The sequence below is a fragment of the Littorina saxatilis genome, linkage group LG2, assembly GCF_037325665.1.
Source record: "Littorina saxatilis isolate snail1 linkage group LG2, US_GU_Lsax_2.0, whole genome shotgun sequence".
NCBI classification, from domain to species: Eukaryota; Metazoa; Mollusca; class Gastropoda; order Littorinimorpha; family Littorinidae; genus Littorina; species Littorina saxatilis.
In genome coordinates this window covers 44,814,427-44,834,555 of record NC_090246.1, presented here as the reverse complement: position 1 = coordinate 44,834,555, position 20,129 = coordinate 44,814,427, and the positions used below count along the sequence as shown (strand labels likewise).

Below are 20,129 nucleotides of genomic sequence, written 5' to 3'. Positions count from 1 at the left end.
CTCTCTCTTTCTCTCTTTCTCTTGCTCTCTCTCTCTCTCTCTCTCTCTCTCTCTCTCTCTCTCTCGAACTTTCTCTCTCTCTCTCTCTCTCTCTCTCTCTCTCTCTCTCTCTCTCTCTCTCTCTCTCTCTCTCTCTCTCTCTCTCTCTCTCTCTCTCTCTCTCTCTCTCTCTCTCTCTCTCTCTCTCTCTCTCTCTCTCTCTCTCTCTCTCTCTCTCTCTCTCTCTCTCTCTCACAAGCAACTAAACAAACAAACGAACAAAAATATCGAATCCAAGTTCAGCCCAGTTATATCAGAACACTGTGTGATGTTGTCGGTGTGCAGGTGTTCTGGTTGAAGGACGACGTGGAGCTTAACGTGGCGGAGGACATCAACTTCATCATCTCCAGCGAGGGCAGCCTGATCATCAACCAAGCCCGCCTGCAGGATACGGGCAACTACACGTGTGGCGCCGTCAACCCTGCCACCAGGCGCCTCTCCGACTCCGCCAGCCTCCTTGTCTACCGTGAGTAGCAGTACATGCTTACTCCGTACTCCTCGCGAAATGCAATACATTCAAAAGAGAATAGATTGAAATAAATACAGTTTCACCCATGCGTGTGATTTAAACCAATACAATGCGATCATGGTACTTTAAATATCGCACGAACCTATATTTCATGGACAGAAACAAATCTAGTTACGATGGTGATGGTGATGGTGCAGCGGACATAACAAAGTCAATATATTATGAGGAAACGGACAGGGGGAAAACTTGTTATATTAAAATCGTCCGCCAAATTTCATTTGCTTTTAAGAGTACGCTCATAAGCCTAGCTTGTTGTGCTCCATGTTTCTTATTTCATGTATGCGGCAATATTCCAATGACATTTACTGAATAAACTTGTTTAAACCGAACGGACAGGGGGCAAATAACTTTAAACCCCAGAAGAAGATTGGAGTGAGCTTTGCGTGTTTCGTGTCATACCCTCAGGCCTGACCGCTGCTCGGACCAGTGCGTTATTGGCTGAGTGGTGTGCGTGCTGGTAGTGGTGGGCTAGAATTTTCTCTTGTAATATTTGAAGTTATCTTTTTCAGCAAAAAGCAATGTACCGTACCGAGTGAGAAAGTTGTCATTCTATTACAAGCCAAGTGTGAATCGTTGTAAACACGTGCAACATTGCAGTCTCTACGACAGTTGATTCATGTGGCGGTCGTATTAAAAACATCATCTTATTTTAAATGGCATTAGGTTTGATTTAGGAACAGAATTCTGACCTGACAACCCTGTGCAATTCCTTTAGAACAAGACAAAACGCGTTAATGGCTGAGTGAGTTTCATAATGTCCGTTGTCTAAGGAATGACAAAACATTATTCAACGATGCCATAAAGTTTGTAACAAATAGCTGTCAGTATTATTTCTCGTTTCGTCTTTGTTCCTAAAATAGTGTTTACTCAAACCCTGGAAAAATAATCTGTTTACTCAAACTATGGAGAGAAAAAACAAGTCACAATTGGGCGCCTGTCCTGTGAGCTCACCAAAACAGCTATATTATTAAGGTGGTTTCAACCCAAACAACGCAAGGCTCCTTGTCTATTGAAAAGCCTGACGCATGAAAGAAAGTGAAAATCTCACGGAAAAGAGTTAGGATCGAGATCAAGAGAGGAGGAGAAATGAATTATTTACAGCTTGGGTATGCCTATGACTGTTTTCTAAGGGGAAAAGGGCTAGACCCCGATTTTGTTATTGCCGTGCAGTTGTTTTTGAGACCTCTCGGGTCCCGTTTGTTTTTCCCCCATTGTCTGATGAGGTGCTGAAGGATTTGTGTTTAGCTGAAGCAGCCCTTGGAGAAGCTGCAAGGAGATAAAAAAGGGAAGGAGCTGATGACATTCAGCCAGATAGATCGTGGTATCATTCCCACACCTACAGCATGATGAAGACTCAGTTTGCACTTACACTGCAGGAAGGGCAAGTAATGAGCAATTTATCAGCTCGGAAGAAAACATATGGTCTTTTAGTCAAAAAAATCGAGGTATTCTGGCACTAAAGTTTTCAACAGCTTCACACCTTTCAGTTCACAAATGTACAGGGTGACCCCCAAAAAGTGAAATCCTCTAAAATGCTAATAACCTCTACATCTGTTGCCCGAATCACTTTAAATTTGGCTGACATAAACTTCAGCCTATGCATGACCCTTCCACAAAGTGGCGATTTTGTACTTTAAGTGTTCTGAATGTTATGCAAATTACAAAAAGTTGCCAAATTCGGCGATCGACTTAACAGAACGGAATTTGACATTGCGCGGTAACAATTCTTACCTGATTTAAACCCTCCAGACTTTGAACTTTTGGATTATCTGAATGTCTGAGTATACACAAACACCCCTTTCACCTTTTAGATCATTGGTGACCTGAAGAAAGAAGTTACAGCTAGGTTCAGGGCAATCCTTAGACAGAAAAGCTTCAGTGCCAATGACAAGTTCGGATGTGTAATTTGGAACACATTTTGGAGAAACGTTAAATGTCGGACCATTTTACCTACGGACTCAAAACTTTGTAGAATGGTCGTGGACAAACTGAAGTTCATGCACAACAACTATGAAAATATTTGCCTAAACTCAAATGACCGAAACAATTAAACCCTTCATTGTAAAGTTACACTTGCACAATGTCGCACAATATTCATCAATGACAAAAACGCATTCATTCATGGGAAATGACCTGATCCTGTCTTTAATTGCTGTATTCAAGTCAGTGAATGTCTAATGTTGATTAAGGTATAGTATGTCATTCGAATTACTCCAAAGGTAAAAATTTGGAGGGCTTAAATTGGGTTAGTTTGGCTGCCGCTCAATTTCGAACCTCGTACTGTTGAGTCGATCGCCGAATTTGGCAACTTATTTTGAAATTGCACAAAAGTCAGACCCTTTAGAATATATAACTCACACTTTGTGAAAGGGTCATGCAGTGGCTGAAGTTCATGTCCCCAAAATATGAAGGGATTCGGTCAACCGATGTAGAAGTTATTAGCATTTTTGAGGGTTGCATTTTTTTGGGTCACCCTGTATGTGTTTTTGTTTGTTTGTTTGTTTGTTAATGTGTGTGTTACTCTGCAGTTTATTGCAAAAAGAGAGTCGAGTTGCTTCTGTCAAGCGTGTACGTCTGTTGTGCTGAGACTGGCGGAGAGGGCGTAAATAGTTTGTGAAGTATGTTGATGTGACAGCTGTGGGATATCAGCACATCAGACAAGGTTGAGAATAGTCTACTGGTGGGAAATGATGGCGGTTTGTTGCCGAGGGGGCGGGGTTTGTTTGTATGTACACTTACATAGGTACCGCTCCTACTTTACATAATGCTCTGTGATGAACGTCTGTTGTTTGTCGTGCATACAACCAATCAAATCAAATGCAATCTGAGGAAGGCAGAAGGCTCTAAAATGTCTACGACGTCAGCCACACAGCTAATTTCACAACTGAAAAAAATGATCTCATGACTACCTGCTTAATAGAAAGAAAAAAAGTACTCAGTTCGTGTAATGTGTGTGTGTGTGTGTGTGTGTGTGTGTGTGTGTGTGTGTGTGTGTGTGTGTGTGTGTGTGTGTGTGTGTGTGTGTGTGTGTGTGTGTACAGGGGACGGCGGTTGGTCAGCGTGGACAGATTGGTCCGACTGCTCGGCGACATGCGGCAAGGGGAAGAAACGTCGTACACGTGCCTGTGACAACCCTGCCCCGCTAAACGGCGGTGCACCCTGTATCGGCGAGTCCCAGGCATTCGTCGACTGCACCTCCCTCTGCCCAGGTGAGCAGACTTTCATGCCCTAAACCTACCTTTGGAACGGAAGTTGCCTTGGTTCAGCCTCTGTTTAAGTCATTTGACTCTGTTATGTATGTTCTGGTTCACATTGACACCTTGACGCTTGACCCCACGTTCAAGAAAATAACTGCTGGAGTGTGTTGGGGAAGACATCGTTCTCAGTTCTGTTCCTCGTGTTCTTGAGTTGGTTATGAAGTTGAAGTAAGTGTTCGAGATTTCGAAGAACTTACACGTTAGAATTCCATTGTTAATTGTCCCTTGCTCTTTCTAGTCTTTGTGTTCGTCTTCTTTGAATAAGTGTTTTATGTTGTATCAAAATAAGACGTGACAGTTTAATATTCACGCGGGTGTATTGTATTCGCCTTGCCTTTTCGAGTCCTTTTTTCAGAATATGAAAGGGAAGAGGCTTTTGTTAAACATCTGCAGGGAGACACTTTCATGTAAATAAGCTTGATGTTAGTTAGGTGAAACCAAACCCTACTGATCAAGCAGAAGATCTTTGCAAAATGGATTTGAAAAATAGTATCAAGTTATCTCTGTGAGATCGATGTAAGCGTGTTTGCAGCGCCAGAAAAATGTGAAAATGTAAGAAAATCAAATATAACCCGGTCAAAGGAAGCGTACAAATTCCCCTGCTAGCCTTGTCTCCTCTAATACCGTAGATAAGGTATCGTCTGGCTTCTTGTAATGCGAGTTCAGCCAAACAGAACCACCAGCATTCATTTAGCACCGAGTGTCTTCTTGAGGTTAGTCAATTTTCCTTTTGATCTCTGAAAACACAGCCGTTGCTGTATTCATTCATTTCTTTGCTCTTGACCTGGAAGATCATGAGAGACAGAGAGAGAGACAGACAGACAGAGAGAGTGAGAGAGAGAGACAGAGATGAATGCACTCCCATCGTCCAGACGTTATTTCTGGTAAAAATGTAAAGAAATGTTAAACCGTAGAAACGAAAAGTGGGGGAGCGGGGTGTAGTGGTAATACGTAGCAAGAGGTTTTCTTTTTCTTTCCTTTTTTCTCCAGTCTGTAAAACAAACAGTTTCTTTTCGGCAAGCTCAGTTTACCTACTCGCTTGCAGGGGGAAAAACCTTGTCTAGCCTCTTTCTTTTCCTCTTTTTTTTTTTAGTGCGGAAAGTCGTTTGAGTTCTCTGTACAGACAAAGGAAAAACAGTGGAAGGGTAAAACATTAAATTTCTAGCGCAGCTGTGTCAACAGCTATACAGTGTTGGGGGGGAGAGTGGAGTTATATATTCTTTGGAATTCGGAGCTATTCTTTGTCGAGGAAGCGTGGCTGTTCTCTGTTTTGCTATACAAACACCGCAGTCGCAGTTATCAGTTTGAGAGCTAAATTGTTTTGGCATCGTCGAGAGTACAGTGCATTAGCCAGATAATTGGCGTGTTTCCATTGTTTGGGGTGTGTTCCTATTCACTTTTGTTTGAATTTGTACAAAACTAACTCAGATTCTTGAAGCCAGCATGTACACAGTCCTTTGCACGTGCGCGCGCACGCGTATGAACATATACATGAACTAACAGTCGCATAGTTTTAGTCTCTCTCTCTCTCTCTCTCTCTCTCTCTCTCTCTCTCTCTCTCTCTCTCTCTCTCTCTCTCTCTTAGCCTTCTCGGGAGCGTTTCTCTGGAACTCCTTCCCCCAACAGATAAGAAATGCAACTTCAGTGAAAATGTTTAAGAGACAGTCACGTTCACACATCATTCGTGAATTAAATGTCTTGTTCGATTATTTTGTTGAACATTTTGTACTAGTGTTAACGGATGTGTAGCTGATCGGAGCAACTTTATTCCCCAAATGAAAGGTATAACTATGTCAATGTAATTTTGTAATTTTTGAGTTCTCCTTATGTAATTCCTTAAATGCACATTGTGTTGCATTCCATACAATGTATTTCTGTATTTTATATGATTGAATTTATATTTTTTTATGTGCGTCTGTCTTTATGTGTTGTATAAAGGACAGGTTGGACGAATAGGCTTTGCCTAAGACCTTTATCCTTTTGTAATAAAGTTCTGAGTCTGAGTCTCTCTCTCTCTCTCTCTCTCTCTCTCTCTCTCTCTCTCTCTCTCTCTCTCTCTCTCTCTCTCTCTCTTTCACATACACACACACATGACGTGCACACACGTGCACACGCACGTACACACGTACGTACACACACACACACACACACACACACATACACGCACGCACACACACACACACGCACACACACACACACACACACACATACACACACACACAAACATATGCAGACCAGTCGGTGAGACCTCCCTTCTGTAGCATTATTTGCGCAACACGTGACAAAACGAGTGTCGAGTGTGAACAATGTCGACAGCAGGCGACACAACACTTTCTTCACACAACCGTTGTAGCATTAGGGTCCAGGAAGCAGGCTCTCAAAGACCTGCGACATGTCGCGAGGCACCTTGTGGCCAGGCGGTCCTGATATTCTGCCCTCTTACTGCTCCATCTTCACAACAGCTTCAGCCCACTGTGCTCGTCAAAAACACTCTTTTAGTCGCCTGGTGGCCACAATATTGTGTTAGCTGATAGAACTTAGGCAGTTGTTAAGCCTGTTTCCTTGTGGCAAGTTGCGAAGCTCTCATGTTTGGATGGGATATTGTTTGGTCAGATGACCGTCTGAGCAAAAGAACGCAGTGGAGACATTTCTGCGCCCAGTATGAGATGCTTTGTGGCTGCCAGCTAGTATGAGTGACGAGGGAAGTGACAAGAAGAGCCAGACAGTCTCGGGGTGAAATTTATGTCCCCTGCTTTTGAATGGCGGGACGGCTTATCCTTCTCCAGCTAGCTGACGGGCGCGCGTGCGTGTGTTTGTGCTTGTCGGCCGGGGATGGGTGATGTGAATGATGAAGTTACTGAAAAGGAATTTTTTTTAATACATGGGCAACATTTTCAGGGTGTTCGTGACGCAGGTCTAGGAGGCGTCATGAAAACGTCTTGTGGGAGACTGAGTTACAGAACCGACACAAACGTCACTTGTCCATATATACAAACTGATGTCTGCGCCGTGATAATCGAGTAAAAAATGCACAGTGCATTATTTATAATGGAAAACATGCTTCAAGCACGACACTTCAGGCCTGGCAGTTTCATTGCTAATAACAACGAGGGGAGCTTGTGTTCTGGAAAAAAATGATAAAAACAGGAAACGACAGTTACAAGTTGGAATGGTTCCAATCCAAACCAGTTCCGCTTCAGTTGTGGCTAGACTTTCTTTCTTTATTTGGTGTTTAACGTCGTTTTCAACCACGAAAGTTATATCGCGACGGTGTGGTTAGACTGTGTCAGCTATTAAACCACTGTGTGACAAGCATCAAACCTTTATTACCACTCTTATTATTACCGCTGCTAGTTCTAGACCATGTCTTCTTTTGAAATTAATCTCGTTTCTTGATCTGAGTTGCTGCGCCCTGTGGGTTCTGCAAAGATTACATACGACTGGAGGGTACCTTTCTTTATCACGATTTACATACAGAATGCCTCCTTAACCATGAGGACCACCTATGAGGCCGTCAGACCGCCTGATATCACTGTGTAGCGCGACAAATCAACTCTCGTTTTTCTTGGCCGCTCATTTGCCTGTCAGGGCCTGACTTGACAAAACGACGCAAGGATTATAGGGTGGGGGGGGGGGGGGGGGTACCGGTGCGTATGATAAAACTGTCTCCCTCTCTTTGAGCCGCCCTGCCTTTTCTGAATGCTTTTGTTTGTTTGTTTGTTTGTTTGTTTGTTTGCTTGCTTAACGCCCAGCCGACCACGAAGGGCGGTGCTGCTTTGACATATAACGTGCGCCACACACAAGACAGAAGTCGCAGCACAGGCTTTCATGTCTCACCCAGTCACATTATTCTGACACCGGACCAACCAGTCCTAGCACTAACCCCATAATGCCAGACGCCAGGCGGAGCAGCCACTACCTAGTCTTAGGTATGACCCGGCCGGGGTTCGAACCCACGACCTCCCGACCACTAGGCCAACCGTGCCGGTTTTCTGAATGCTAATGGATTTGTTTAGGGAGTCCGCCGTGGTTGTATGGCTCAAAGCTCCTTTCTACATTGAAAAAGCTAAACCTTTGCTGATCGACAAGAGTGTGGGCAGATAAATCAGGCCTGGATGAGGGGGGGGGGGGGGGGCTGCAAAAGACGCAGTGATTTAGACGCTGAAATGGAGATAGAGCTGGAAGTAGGTGTGGACTGGTTTCGTTCTGATGGGGTTTTTTTTTCTTGTTTTTTTTTCGGTTGAGCAACGACCGCGTTTAGCACTATACTGCTTTGATCCAGTGGACTCAGGCCATCTAAAGCGCAGAGCAACGCGGCGACGCACTGCAGTGCTATGCAGACTACAAAAACATCGGCAAAGGTGTGAAATAAAACAACAGTAAAACATGCATGGTGCGGTGTAAAGCAGAAAAGCCAGATGGAACGCAGCCTAGACAGAACATAGCAGCCAATACGACAACGCGTCAGCCCAGCACATTTCAGTACAGTTCGGGTCATAATCGGGGGGTGTTCGGGGGGGGGGGATATTCACTGGTTGCCTTTCTTAGTTTGCATTGAGAACTGCTTTGTGGACTGGTAACTCTAGCCTGTGAGACACGGCAAAGCGCATACCGTCATGTCAGGGTTCGTACAGGTCATGGAAAACCTGGAAAGTCATGGAATTTGATTTTTAATTTTCCAGGCCTGGAAAGTCATGGAATTTCAATTAAAGTCATGGAAAGTCATGGAATTTAACAAAAATAAGAAAGAAAAAAAAATTAACCTTTAGCACGCCAGCGGCTATTTTCGTCGCCCAGCCATCCCCCCCTTTGCCAGCCAGCAGCGATTTGCGTCGCCAGCACAAGGCTTGTTCGTATGACCAACTTCTCGTTCGTATTTGCATACGAGAATAACGATATTTTTAACGGCACTTGAGCCAAAGCGAGGCTCACTTCCTTCCGTTATCTCGTCGTGTCGTCTGCGCTGCATTTGAGTCGGTTTCGTCGAAGTTTTCTGCTTTTGTTTTTGCATCGATAAAGTACTTTAGCGCTTCGACAAGCAAGATGGAGGATGATGAGTTTGAAACTTTCTTTCGAGTTGTTTCTTGACAACAAAAAGTATGCGGAATTGGAACGAATTACCAAGGAAGATCTTCGCAATGAACTGTAAGTCTTTCTATGAAAGTAGTGGTCCAGTGAACGATACCTTCCGCCTGTTTCACTGGACCACTACTTTCACAGAAAGTCTTTCTATGAAAGTAGTGGTCCAGTGAACGATACCTTCCGCCTGTGGTCCAGTTTAGTGAAATGACAGGACCAGCAAACATTACCGATAATCTGACTGCGTAGCAAATGTTTGACTTGCTTGTCGAAGAGACACTGCGTAGAAACTGACTCAAATTCAGTGCAAAGCAAGCCAGTGTCAAAACTGGCAGTGACAAGACGTAAACAGTTTGCGTGTTCGGAAATGGCGACCTGTGGATCTAGTCATGGAAAATGTTATTGAGGCTCATGGAAAGTCATGGAAAAGTCATGGAATTTTGTTTCTAAAAACCAGTGGGGACCCTGCATGTGCACTCAGGAATCTTGGTTACATCCGCTTATGTCAGCGTCAGTGTGCTCACGTGGAAAAGCAAAGGTCATACATTTCAGCAATACGTTTCTCTGGACAGTGAAAGAAGAATACAATTTCCGCCTGTTTGTGACAAAAGAAAGTCTAGTTGAGTAGCTCGGCAGGAATATGTTCCCAGCACCAAAACAAAAAGTCGCTTGTGTAAATAACTGTGCGCACCACTCTGAAAGCAGTGTCGGTCTCTTTCGTATGATAAGGCTGGGTTTCAGACGACGAGGCATAACAGCAGCACAGAACCCCCCGTGAAGATGACGCTCGTTCGTCGCTAGTTCTATGAACACATTCCCCGTCAGTGATTGGAGACGTCATGAGCAGCCAGGGTGCGAACATGGCGGACCGTGGCTGGGCGTGAGGTTATTGGTATCGGGAATGTAAAACGATATATGAAAGCATCACCGCTATAACGCACTGATTGGGCTCCAGTCGAAATGTATGGAGGGGGACAAGGGCTTGAAGGAGGGGGGGGGGGGAGGAGCAGTGCGTTTTATATTCTGCAATCTTGGTCGGTTTTGCCCCTCATAATGCGAATCATGTAGTCTTGGTAGAATAAACCGTGACTTGTGCCAGTGAGAAGCGAGTCATCATTGTGTTATATTTAGTTAAGTTTTGACGAATTCTTTTAACAAAGATCAAGACGAGGGTGGTGGTGGTGTGTTTGTGTGTGTGTGTGTGTAGAGCGATTCAGAGAAAACTACTGCACCGATCTTCATGAAACGTTACATACAAATTTTCCTAGACGTGGTTTTTACATTTAGTCAAGTTTTGACTAAATGTTTTAACGTAGAGGGGGGAATCGAGACGAGGGTCGTGGTGTATGTGCGTGCGTGCGTGTGTGTGTCTGTGTGTGTGTCTGTCTGTCTGTGTCTGTCTGTGTCTGTCTGTGTGTGTGTGTAGAGCGATTCAGACTAAACTACTGGACCGATCTTTATGAAATTTGACATGAGAGTTCCTGGGTATGGAATCCCCATACGTTTTTTTCATTTTTTTTATAAATGTCTTTGATGACGTCATATCCGGCTTTTTGTGAAAGTTGAGGCGGCACTGTCACGCCCTCATTTTTCAACCAAATTGGTTGAAATTTTGGTCAAGTAATCTTCGACGAAGCCCGGACTTCGGTATTGCATTTCAGCTTGGTGGCTTAAAAATTAATTAATGACTTTGGTCATTAAAAATCTGAAAATTGTAAAAAAAAAAAAAAATTTTTATAAAACGATCCAAATTTACGTTCATCTTATTCTCCATCAGTTGCTGATTCCAAAAACATATAAATATGTTATATTTGGATTAAAAACAAGCTCTGAAAATTAAATATATAAAAATTATTATCAAAATTAAATTTTCGAAATCAATTTAAAAACACTTTCATCTTATTCCTTGTCGGTTCCTGATTCCAAAAACATATAGATATGATATGTTTGGATTAAAAACACGCTCAGAAAGTTAAAACGAAGAGAGGTACAGAAGAGCGTGCTATCCTTCTCAGCGCAACTACTCCCCCGCTCTTCTTGTCAATTTCACTGCCTTTGCCGTGAGCGGTGGACTGACGATGCTACGAGTATACGGTCTTGCTGCGTTGCATTGCGTTCAGTTTCATTCTGTGAGTTCGACAGCTACTTGACTAAATGTTGTATTTTCGCCTTACGCGACTTGTTTTATTCTTTCATTTTTTTCAACAAATGTCTTTGATGACGTCATATTCGGCTTTGAGTGATAGTTGACGCGGCACTGTCACGACCTCATTTTTCAACCAAATTGATTGAAATTTTGGTCAAGCAATCTTTGACTCAGTCCGCGGACTGTGGGATTGCATTTCAGCTCGGAAGCTTAAAAGCTCGGAAGCTAAGTTAATTAGAAGTTAATTAGTTTGTTAATTACGTTTTTTCATTTAAATCGAATATTCATAAACTGATTTAGAAATGATTGCATTGTATTTCCTATCAAATTCTGAAATCGAAAATATATAGATCTATACAATCAGCGTGATGCGCAGGTATAGGGCACACAAAAACTAGCTTGACGGCATGTCTACAGAGCTATGCGGCCACTACTTGCCCATCAGCGTCGCTCCACAGCCACTGTAAACAATGGAGCAAACCGCGCGTGACACGGGTGATCACAACACCAGGTATGCCGTGTATAGTTCCAGCCACACGCAGTCCTACTTCCCGAGCCACCGACACTTTTTGAACAAACTTTTCACCTCGAGGACGTGCCGACGTCTCTGACTGCTTTGGACTGACAGCGTTCTGGCCCGGTGTCACGAACTGAAACCTCTGCTGAACAATCCTTCTCATTGCGGTCAATGCGCATGCACCAATCTTGGACTTAAAAAATGCGACCCTTTGACCGAACGAACCATGGGTTAGAGTTAGGGTTAGGGTAAGGGTTAGGGTTAGGTTGTTCACGACCTGATTAATCTTTCCATGTTAGCGCATGCGCATTGACCGCAATAAGAAGGATTGTTCAGGCAGAGTTTTCAGTTCGTGACACCGGCAATAGAACAAGAGTATGTACTGTATTGAAAAGACAATGAGTCAGGCAGCATGATTGTGTTCACGAACTACCAGTTTTCTGCATTACCCGACTATGAGGTAGCATAAACCTCTCCCAGCGGGACGCATCTTATGGTGCGCCAAATTGATATTACTATCGTTAACTGTTATATAGGGTTTTGAAACTATCGTTAACTGTTATATAGAGTTTCGAAACTGTCGTTAGCTGTTATATAGAGTTTCTGAAACTCTATATAACAGCTAACGATAGTTTTATCAAAAGCGCGTCGGTATCGTTCCCAAATGGGAAAACCCTGAAATGCTTTTGCAAAACTGTCTTTTTGCTACGAAATGTACATTTCAACTAGAAACACAATTTTTTAAAAACTACAACATTAGGAAATGCTTGACCGTTCTTCTGTTGTCGTCTTCTCAAATTATTGTTGAGTTTGTTTAATATTAGCTTTATCATATCATTTGTACTCAGTTCGGCCGTACCGTTTTCCACGTGTGCGGTTTGAAGGCGGTAGGCCCGTACAGAATATTCGCGGTAAACAAAGATTTGATTACTTGATTCTTAACGAAGCATTAAACGAAGCAGCGAAATAATGGACTTAACAGACGACGGTTAGTTGAATATGATCTACTAAATGTTGTAGTAATTTAGTGCAAATTCACTCGAACGAAACGTTCATCAGCCATGTTGCCGGCATCGGAACATCCGACTACGCCTTCGCTATTTTTTAGAAACTCTATATAACAGTTAACGATAGTAATATCACTTGCGCGCACCATCCCGCCGTTTTGCAAAACCCTCGTTATCTGTTATACATAGTTTTAGCAATAATGCTCTATATAACAGTTAACGATAGTTTCGAAACTCTATATAACAGATAACGATAGTTTCGAAACTCTATATAACAGTTAACGATAGTTTCAAAACCCTATATAACAGTTAACGATAGTAATATCATTTTGGCGCACCATAGCATCTGAAAGGTAGACAACCATCGGGCCAGTGGCTCTGCATGAGCGAGACTATTCACACTGTGTGCTGACGCGTATACTGTTTTCAGTATTGTTGATAACATGTTCTGTTTGATTAAGGGTATTCAGCTGCTATTTCCTTGTTTTTCACTACCTATTTTATTCATGTTTTTATTACTTAGTTAGTGGAAGAATCTTTTGTAATGTATGTTTGATGGTGTATGCTTTTAATTAAGCGTTGTTGACTATGAATGTAGATGTAAATGCTTGTATAACTGTGTTTTAATTTTAAATGTGTCAAGCGCAAAGAGCATAATTGTAAAGTTATGATGTTGCGCTATATAAATGCTCATTTATTATTATTATTATTATTATAAGAAAAATAAATCAACCATCCGCTGAGCAAGGATAGTTTGCTCTGACTGTTTCTCTCCTCCGCCTCCTTCTCTCCATGTCCCCTCTCACTTGTGTAATTCTCCAAAGTCTGGCATTTAAACAACAAGAAACGGGTATATGCACAAGAAGAATGATTAAAATAGCGGAAGAAGTGTAATTTTGAAATGTATTGTGTCTCGGGGGAAGAGTTTTTGTTGTGACACTTTGTTTTGCTTTAATTTACTGACGTACATGTACATGTAAATTTAATGTTTTGGGTAAAAAGTTCAAATAAAAAAGCTTTGCAGAAAGCTGAAATACGCAGAAAGTTATCACTGTCAAGTTTTCACTTGCCGAACTTTTCTTCCCTCGAAAAAAAAGTGTTGGTACTCAGATAGTTTCTTCGTTTCATTTGCCAATACATCAAAATTGCTGGTTGTTAACGTGTTTGAAGACGGAGGATGCACGTTGTGGAGAGCGGTGGTTAGCGACGGGGATAGAGCGATAAGCCTCGTGACGAGCAGAACCAGGAATGGCCACATCACACACCGCCATTCGCCCTTCCCATGATTTACGACCGTTAATCCGTCTGAAACCCGACCATGCCTCTTGCTGATGCTGCTGGAAATCTTGGACTGTACGGCCTCAATTCCAATAAATAATAGGCTGTCGTGTCGACTCGCAGGCACTAGTATTGTATGGAGACGGGAGGGGGTGGAGGAGGGAAATTTACTGAGGAAGCAGCTGAAGCTTCTGCCAGAGATTAGAGTGATAAAAGTGGTAATGGAAAGTATTTGTACACATCTAAAGAGATTTGTGCTGACATAAAAGTAGTGGAGGGAATTCATGTCGGAGAGTTTTCGGTGAGTAGAAAGTGGGGAGAGCAGTAAGAGCACGCCAATATATATATATATATATATATATATATATATATACATGGGTGCAACTCTTCCGTCTAGGACGGAATTTTCGTTTTTCTCAGGAGGCTGCAGACGGAAAATCCGGTTTTTTGAAAATTCTGGTGTTTGGGTGGGGGGTTGCTTGAGAGGTCAGCCACCTTTGACCATGCCTGATAGGGACGGTTGTGTAAAGGTGCCAAGGTTGTAGAGGGGGGGAAGGATATCATGTCATACTGGTGAATGTGGCATCTTAAATGCTGTGTATTTAGCCTTCCTTATATACCCCACTTTCAGGGATTCAGAGACCTTCAGTGGTAGAGAACATTTGCATTCCTGGTCTATGAACCAGAGGTATTTCGCTTCAGATACATTGAGTCCTTTAGAAAGTTGGCAACTGAAACAAGCTTGCTTGAAACTTATTTCTCTTTTAATTCAAGCTATGATTCAACGATCATTTGCGAATTTAACTCCTAAAATGAAAAAGCAGCATCAGAAGATTGCATGTGCATGGCAAGGGATATAACTCTGGAGGTTTCTGTTTTTGTCTAAACCTTCTTCTTTTTAACCTGAGGAGTTAGCCCTTTTGAAAGTATTCAATTGAAACAAACTCAGTGACTTGTAACTTGTTTCTCATTTGGTTGAAGCTATGGTTCAACAATCATTTGAGAATTTACCTCCTGCAATGATAAATTCATAAGCTTCAAGTAAAGAAATTGTAATACAAGGGAGGTGACTGTAATTTCCTGTGTTTGTGAAAACTTTTTGTTAGCATGGTAATTTTCCTTTAATTCAGTAAACATTTTTTAAATCAAAGACAAAACTAGGTGATAAAATCAATCACCTTCAAGTTTACAAGATTTTTAATTTGGGCATCTCCAATTTTAAGGTTTTGTTGGCAAGGAGAGGCTTCTAAAACCCTTCTTCAAATGTGTTGACCTTGTTTTTTGTAGACCCTCTAGCAAGAGTGATGCAACCAAACACCTTCAAGTATAGAGATTTTTCATGTTGTGCATTCTTCCCCCCCAAATTTTGTTGTTGCTGTTTTCAGTTTTTAACCAGGAGAGGCTCAAATAGCCCCTCTTAAAATGCTAAAATTCATTTTCGGCTGGGTGGTTACAAATACCTTCAAGTTTACAAGATTGTACATATTATGCATATCCGCAAAGCCCGTTTGTTCTGAAATAGATTTAGAGTCAAAAGAGGCCATTCAAATCCTCCCTGAAATGCGAAAATTCGTTTTTGAGTGGAGGGCGCTGCCCTCCTGGACCCCCCAGCAAGGACCACGGCCTTTTCAGTTTTTTCATTTTCCAGCAGTTGCACCCATGTATATATATAACATAAAAAATGAATTTCAGAGTAATTTCACAAGCCTCGAAAATTACAAAGTTGTATACAAATAAATACATTTCTGTTTGAAACAAAGGTGTTGATACGGAGAGAAAGTAGGAGAAAAGAGCCTTATATCAGACACAGAATACCGTTTAAGTGATGTGAAAGGGGCGGTATATGCTTTTGGAGCCCGGGAAAGCCACGGTTCTTCCACCATGACAGAAGTTTGTGTGAACGGGTAGATATCGTAGGTATGTGTGGAGAAAAGAGTACAGGTAGAAAATACGAGGGAAAGGGGGGGGGGGGGCAGTTTTTGAGGGGAAGAGGGTATGAAGGATCCTGAGATCGCTAATGAAAAGCAAGCCGTTGCGAAGGCAGCAGTCACGCCTCACAGCTCCACAAGAGAGAGCTGGCGTCTCCGTAATTAAGCAACAGCAAATACATCACTCCGTTACCTACCCCTTTCCTACACCCCCCCCCCCCCCCCCCCCCCCCCCCCCCCTCTCTCTGTGTCTGTCTGTCTGTCTGTCTCTCTGTCTGTCTCTCTGTCTCTCTCTCTGTCTCTGTCTCTGTCTCTCTCTCTCTCTCTCTCTCTCTCTCTCTGAGTTTCTAAGTTATTTTGTGTGTGTGTGTGTGTGTGTGTGTGTGTGTGTGTGTGTGTGTGTGTGTGTGTGTGTGTGAGGACAGATTGTAAGAAAAGGCCCAGCCTTGAAATCTTTCTTCTTGTTAAATACAGTTCAGTTCAGTTCAGTTCTCTCCCTCACCCTCTTTTCCCCTCTCTCCCTCTCGCTCTCCCTCTATCTCTCTCTCTCTCTCTCTCTCTCTCTCTCTCTCTCTCTCTATATATATATATATATATATATATATATATATATATATATCTCACACACCCTCTATCTCTCACCCCCACCCTCTCTCTCTCTCTCTCTCTCTCTCTCTCTCTCTCAGTGTGCTCTGTCCTGGCGGCTTAACTTTTGATATGTGCATTTCACGCTGCTTCCTCCTCGGTCAGTCCATGTTTCATTTAGGTAGGAAGCCGGGACTTGCGTCAACAACAAAAAGAATCGAGAAACTTGACCAAAAGAGGGTTTCCCCCTCGTGATAGCACCCTTTTCAAGTCAAAGTTTGAAAACGTTTGAACTTCCGAGGCTTACGATTCAGTGCCGTTTGAAACCCCCACCCCCCCTCTTCCTTTCTTTCTATCTGCGCATGGCGCGCGTGCGCGCTCATGTTCAGTCACACGGTTTATGCACAGGGACAAGCATCATACTGTTTCTCCAAGACAGCCGTGCCCCGTCCTATTTCTCCCACCACCTCCAAGTCACCTGGCTATGACCATGCGCCAGGCCAGCGCGACAGCTCTGCCATGCGTTGCTCAGAATCACAATAGCCCGCTCAGAGAAAAGTCGCTCTGGATTGGTCTATGCAACGGGCTCACAAACGAGGCAAATCGCTTCACGATGGCGACGAAGAAAGCACGATTGCTGCGAGATATGAAAAAAGTTGTACTTCTTAAAGGGCAGCTGTCGGGTTGTGGCTCTCAAAATCTGTTCCTTAGAATGAGTTATCATGTAACTGAAACTATACTTAAAAGTTACTTGGTGATTTTGACAGCTTGATAACACAAGTCCGAAGACTTTAGACATGCTACAATGTCTTTAATCGAAGAAAGTTTGCATTCTTGGCCGAGTCAATGCAGCCCGCTCGAAAATTACTTCCCTTGGACGCGTGACGTCAGCCGCGGAATCGGCCGGGTTGAACGGTGCTCTCTTTATGCCGTGTAATGGGCGCAATCGGGTTGTCTAGTCAAGCCCTCAAGCATACTTCACGGGTAGGTGAAGAGAAACTTAGGATGGGGTGACTTCTCCCAGGCCAAAATTTCGCAGTAAAAAACGGAGTTCATAACATGTCTTCCGTCCCCCTCCTGCTTTTGTTCCACTTGAACCCTGTTTTTGTTCAACTTATTGGCAGATATTGTCACGCGTCGAGGAACACAAACACACACACACAAACACACTCACACACAGACACACACAGACACACACACACACACACACACACACGTGTTATCACACATATACACAGACACACACACACATACGTGTTATCTCACACACCCACACACACACACACACACACACACACACACACACACACACACACACACACACACACACACGATAACCATCGCAAACACAGTTTGACAAATTCATCTTTGATTTTTTGCGGCCGAACCCCCCTCCCCCATTTTCCACACTAGATCCACTGTTTCATCTTTGTCTCTGTCTCTCTTCCCTTTACCTTATCTCGTCTATCTACTTAAGTGAGTAACTGAAGATGTATTATCATCATCTCTTTCCTAGATTTTCCCACCGACAGAGTTGGCTTTTGTCTTGAATTCAGAACCTCACACGTACACGGTAATTGGTGTGACACCTCAAGCGGACCTTCTTCATAAGTGTACAGTGTCTGCTGACAAGGGACACGAGGGTCTGTGGTTGAGCAACTTTATGGTTTAACCGGGTGGACTGGAGGAGTAGCAACAGCATGTGAACCACTTTAGAAATGACTTGTAAAGGTTGCAGTCGGTCAGATCAAAGAAGAGAAAATGGGAACGTGGGTCTTGAGCAGATACCACCATCCTAATACTTTACTTTGTGCAGGAATCAATCACGCGTACAGCATTACAGATGTCCAGCTGTAGTCTGCATTGTACTGTAAACTTCACAGCGGCCTTATCGGCTTCCTCGAGTGACGTCACAGCAAGGCTAACGCTGCGGCGTCTTTCTTGTGCTGACAGAGTTGTCGGTCGCGGATTTTGAGTCGTTTCGGCCTGCCAACTGCTTCGTTTTTTTGCGGATTGTGAGAACTAGCAGAAAGTTTCACGCATTTTAATGGTTTCAAACTAATGATGAAAGTGTCTTCTTCTGGACCAAATCAACAGTCTTTAGTTGAATCAACTCGGAAAACTCTTAAACGCGTTTTTGCACGCGACTCCGCGCATTTTTGAGACCAGGCAACCCGACAGCTGCCCTTTAAACTAGTAGACGATTCGGTCAGTGAAATCGTCAGAGAGAATGTAGTTATGATGGGAAATTTAGCTGGGCCTTGAAAAGCGGTGGATCCCTCGGGTCACGTCGACAACCACGCCGAGAAGATCGAAACACGCTACACGGCATCGCAGTGTAAACACCGCCGCCATCTTGGATAACGCGGCGGGCGGTGGGCGAGCATATACCAAAGCCGCTCGCCGAGTGCTTCGCGGCGCTTTCCTGCACTGCCCTAAGAAACGGCTTTTTGTCATTCGCACTGCGAGCGACCACAGAGATATAGAATATACAATAAATATACAATATAATTGAAAGTAAAACTAAAGAAAAAGCAGTGCAGGCAAAATGGTCCCACTGAAAACCGACTGAGAGAGAGAAGAGGGAGAGAGAGAGAGAGGGAGAGAGAGAGAGAGAGAGAGAGAGAGAGAGAGAGAGAGAGAGAGAGAGAGAGAGAGAGAGAGAGAAAGAGAGAGAGAGAGAGAGAGAGGGAGAGAAAGAAGAGAGAGAGAGGGAGAGAGAGAAAGAGAGGGTGAGGGAGAGAGAGGGGAAGAGAAAAAGAGAGAATAAGAGAGAGAGAGAGAGAGAGAGAGAGAGAGAGAGAGAGAGAGATGTCTTACTACAAAATCAACAGGTTAGTACTATTTTCAATAATAATACAATTTAAAAAAAGCAAAATTAAGCAGCATACAGACACACGCATCATTATTCTACAACTTTGCTTTTTATATTAACATGATTATAAGGTTTAAAGGCACAGTAAGCCTCCCGTAAACCATCACAGAGCTCCCCGAGCGTCTAAATACAGTACAAGCATACTTCCATTTGAACGCTCACCGAACGGGAACATCCTGGCTGCTTTCTGTCGAGCGTGAGACATTTTCAAAGAATTTATTTTCGTAGACTTGTTCCGTTAACAACAACGGCGCCTCGTTTTTGCGCTAGACCTAACTTTTAAAATCTAAATAATAAATTGACAGCTTGTTACACAAACATTCTTTAATCATAAAAGAATTCGTTTTTCATCAAGACAAGATCAGAACAATTCGAAGTTGTGAAAGTTTAAAAAAAGAAAAGCCCGGAAGCAGGGTCACGCAAGGGTCGTAGCAGACGACGGCCGGTTTATCAGTGCAAATCGCCGTTCCTCTCAACAGTCAAAAGCCATCGCTAGAGTTCTTGTGAACCACAGCCGTTGTTTCGTGCATAAAAAAAAACGTGCTATTGTAGATAAGCTCACGTCGAGTCGCATTCAAATGACTAACTATGACGACTGCATTGTGAAAAGGGAAAACTGGATCACACGGGTTCACGATGGCTCAGGGGTAAGATAAACCACGCAAAAATAAATTCTTTGAAAATTGTTCACTCTTTACGGAGGGCACCTAGGATGTTCTCAATTGGTGAGTGTTTAAATGAAATGGTGTTTGTACTGTGTGTAAAAGCCTGACCGTATCTGTGATGGTTTACGGGAGGCTTACTCTGCCTTTAAACAAGGTGGTATTGAGATTGTAGCTCTCAAAAAACAAAGACCGGACAGAGCGAAACAGGGTGTGCCAGCGAAAGA

General features: G+C 43.2%; 1 protein-coding gene across 7 annotated transcripts in view; it reads left to right on the top strand.

Moving 5' to 3' along the window:
- Positions 1-20,129, top strand: part of LOC138955311 (netrin receptor UNC5C-like) — a 508,460-nt gene that overhangs the window by 408,613 nt on the left and 79,718 nt on the right. For all 7 annotated transcript variants that reach the window (XM_070326944.1, XM_070326961.1, XM_070326954.1 and 4 more), the window contains 2 exons: positions 325-505; positions 3,610-3,777. In XM_070326944.1, the coding sequence (XP_070183045.1) occupies positions 325-505; positions 3,610-3,777 (349 nt within the window). The remainder of the gene's footprint in view (positions 1-324; positions 506-3,609; positions 3,778-20,129) is intronic.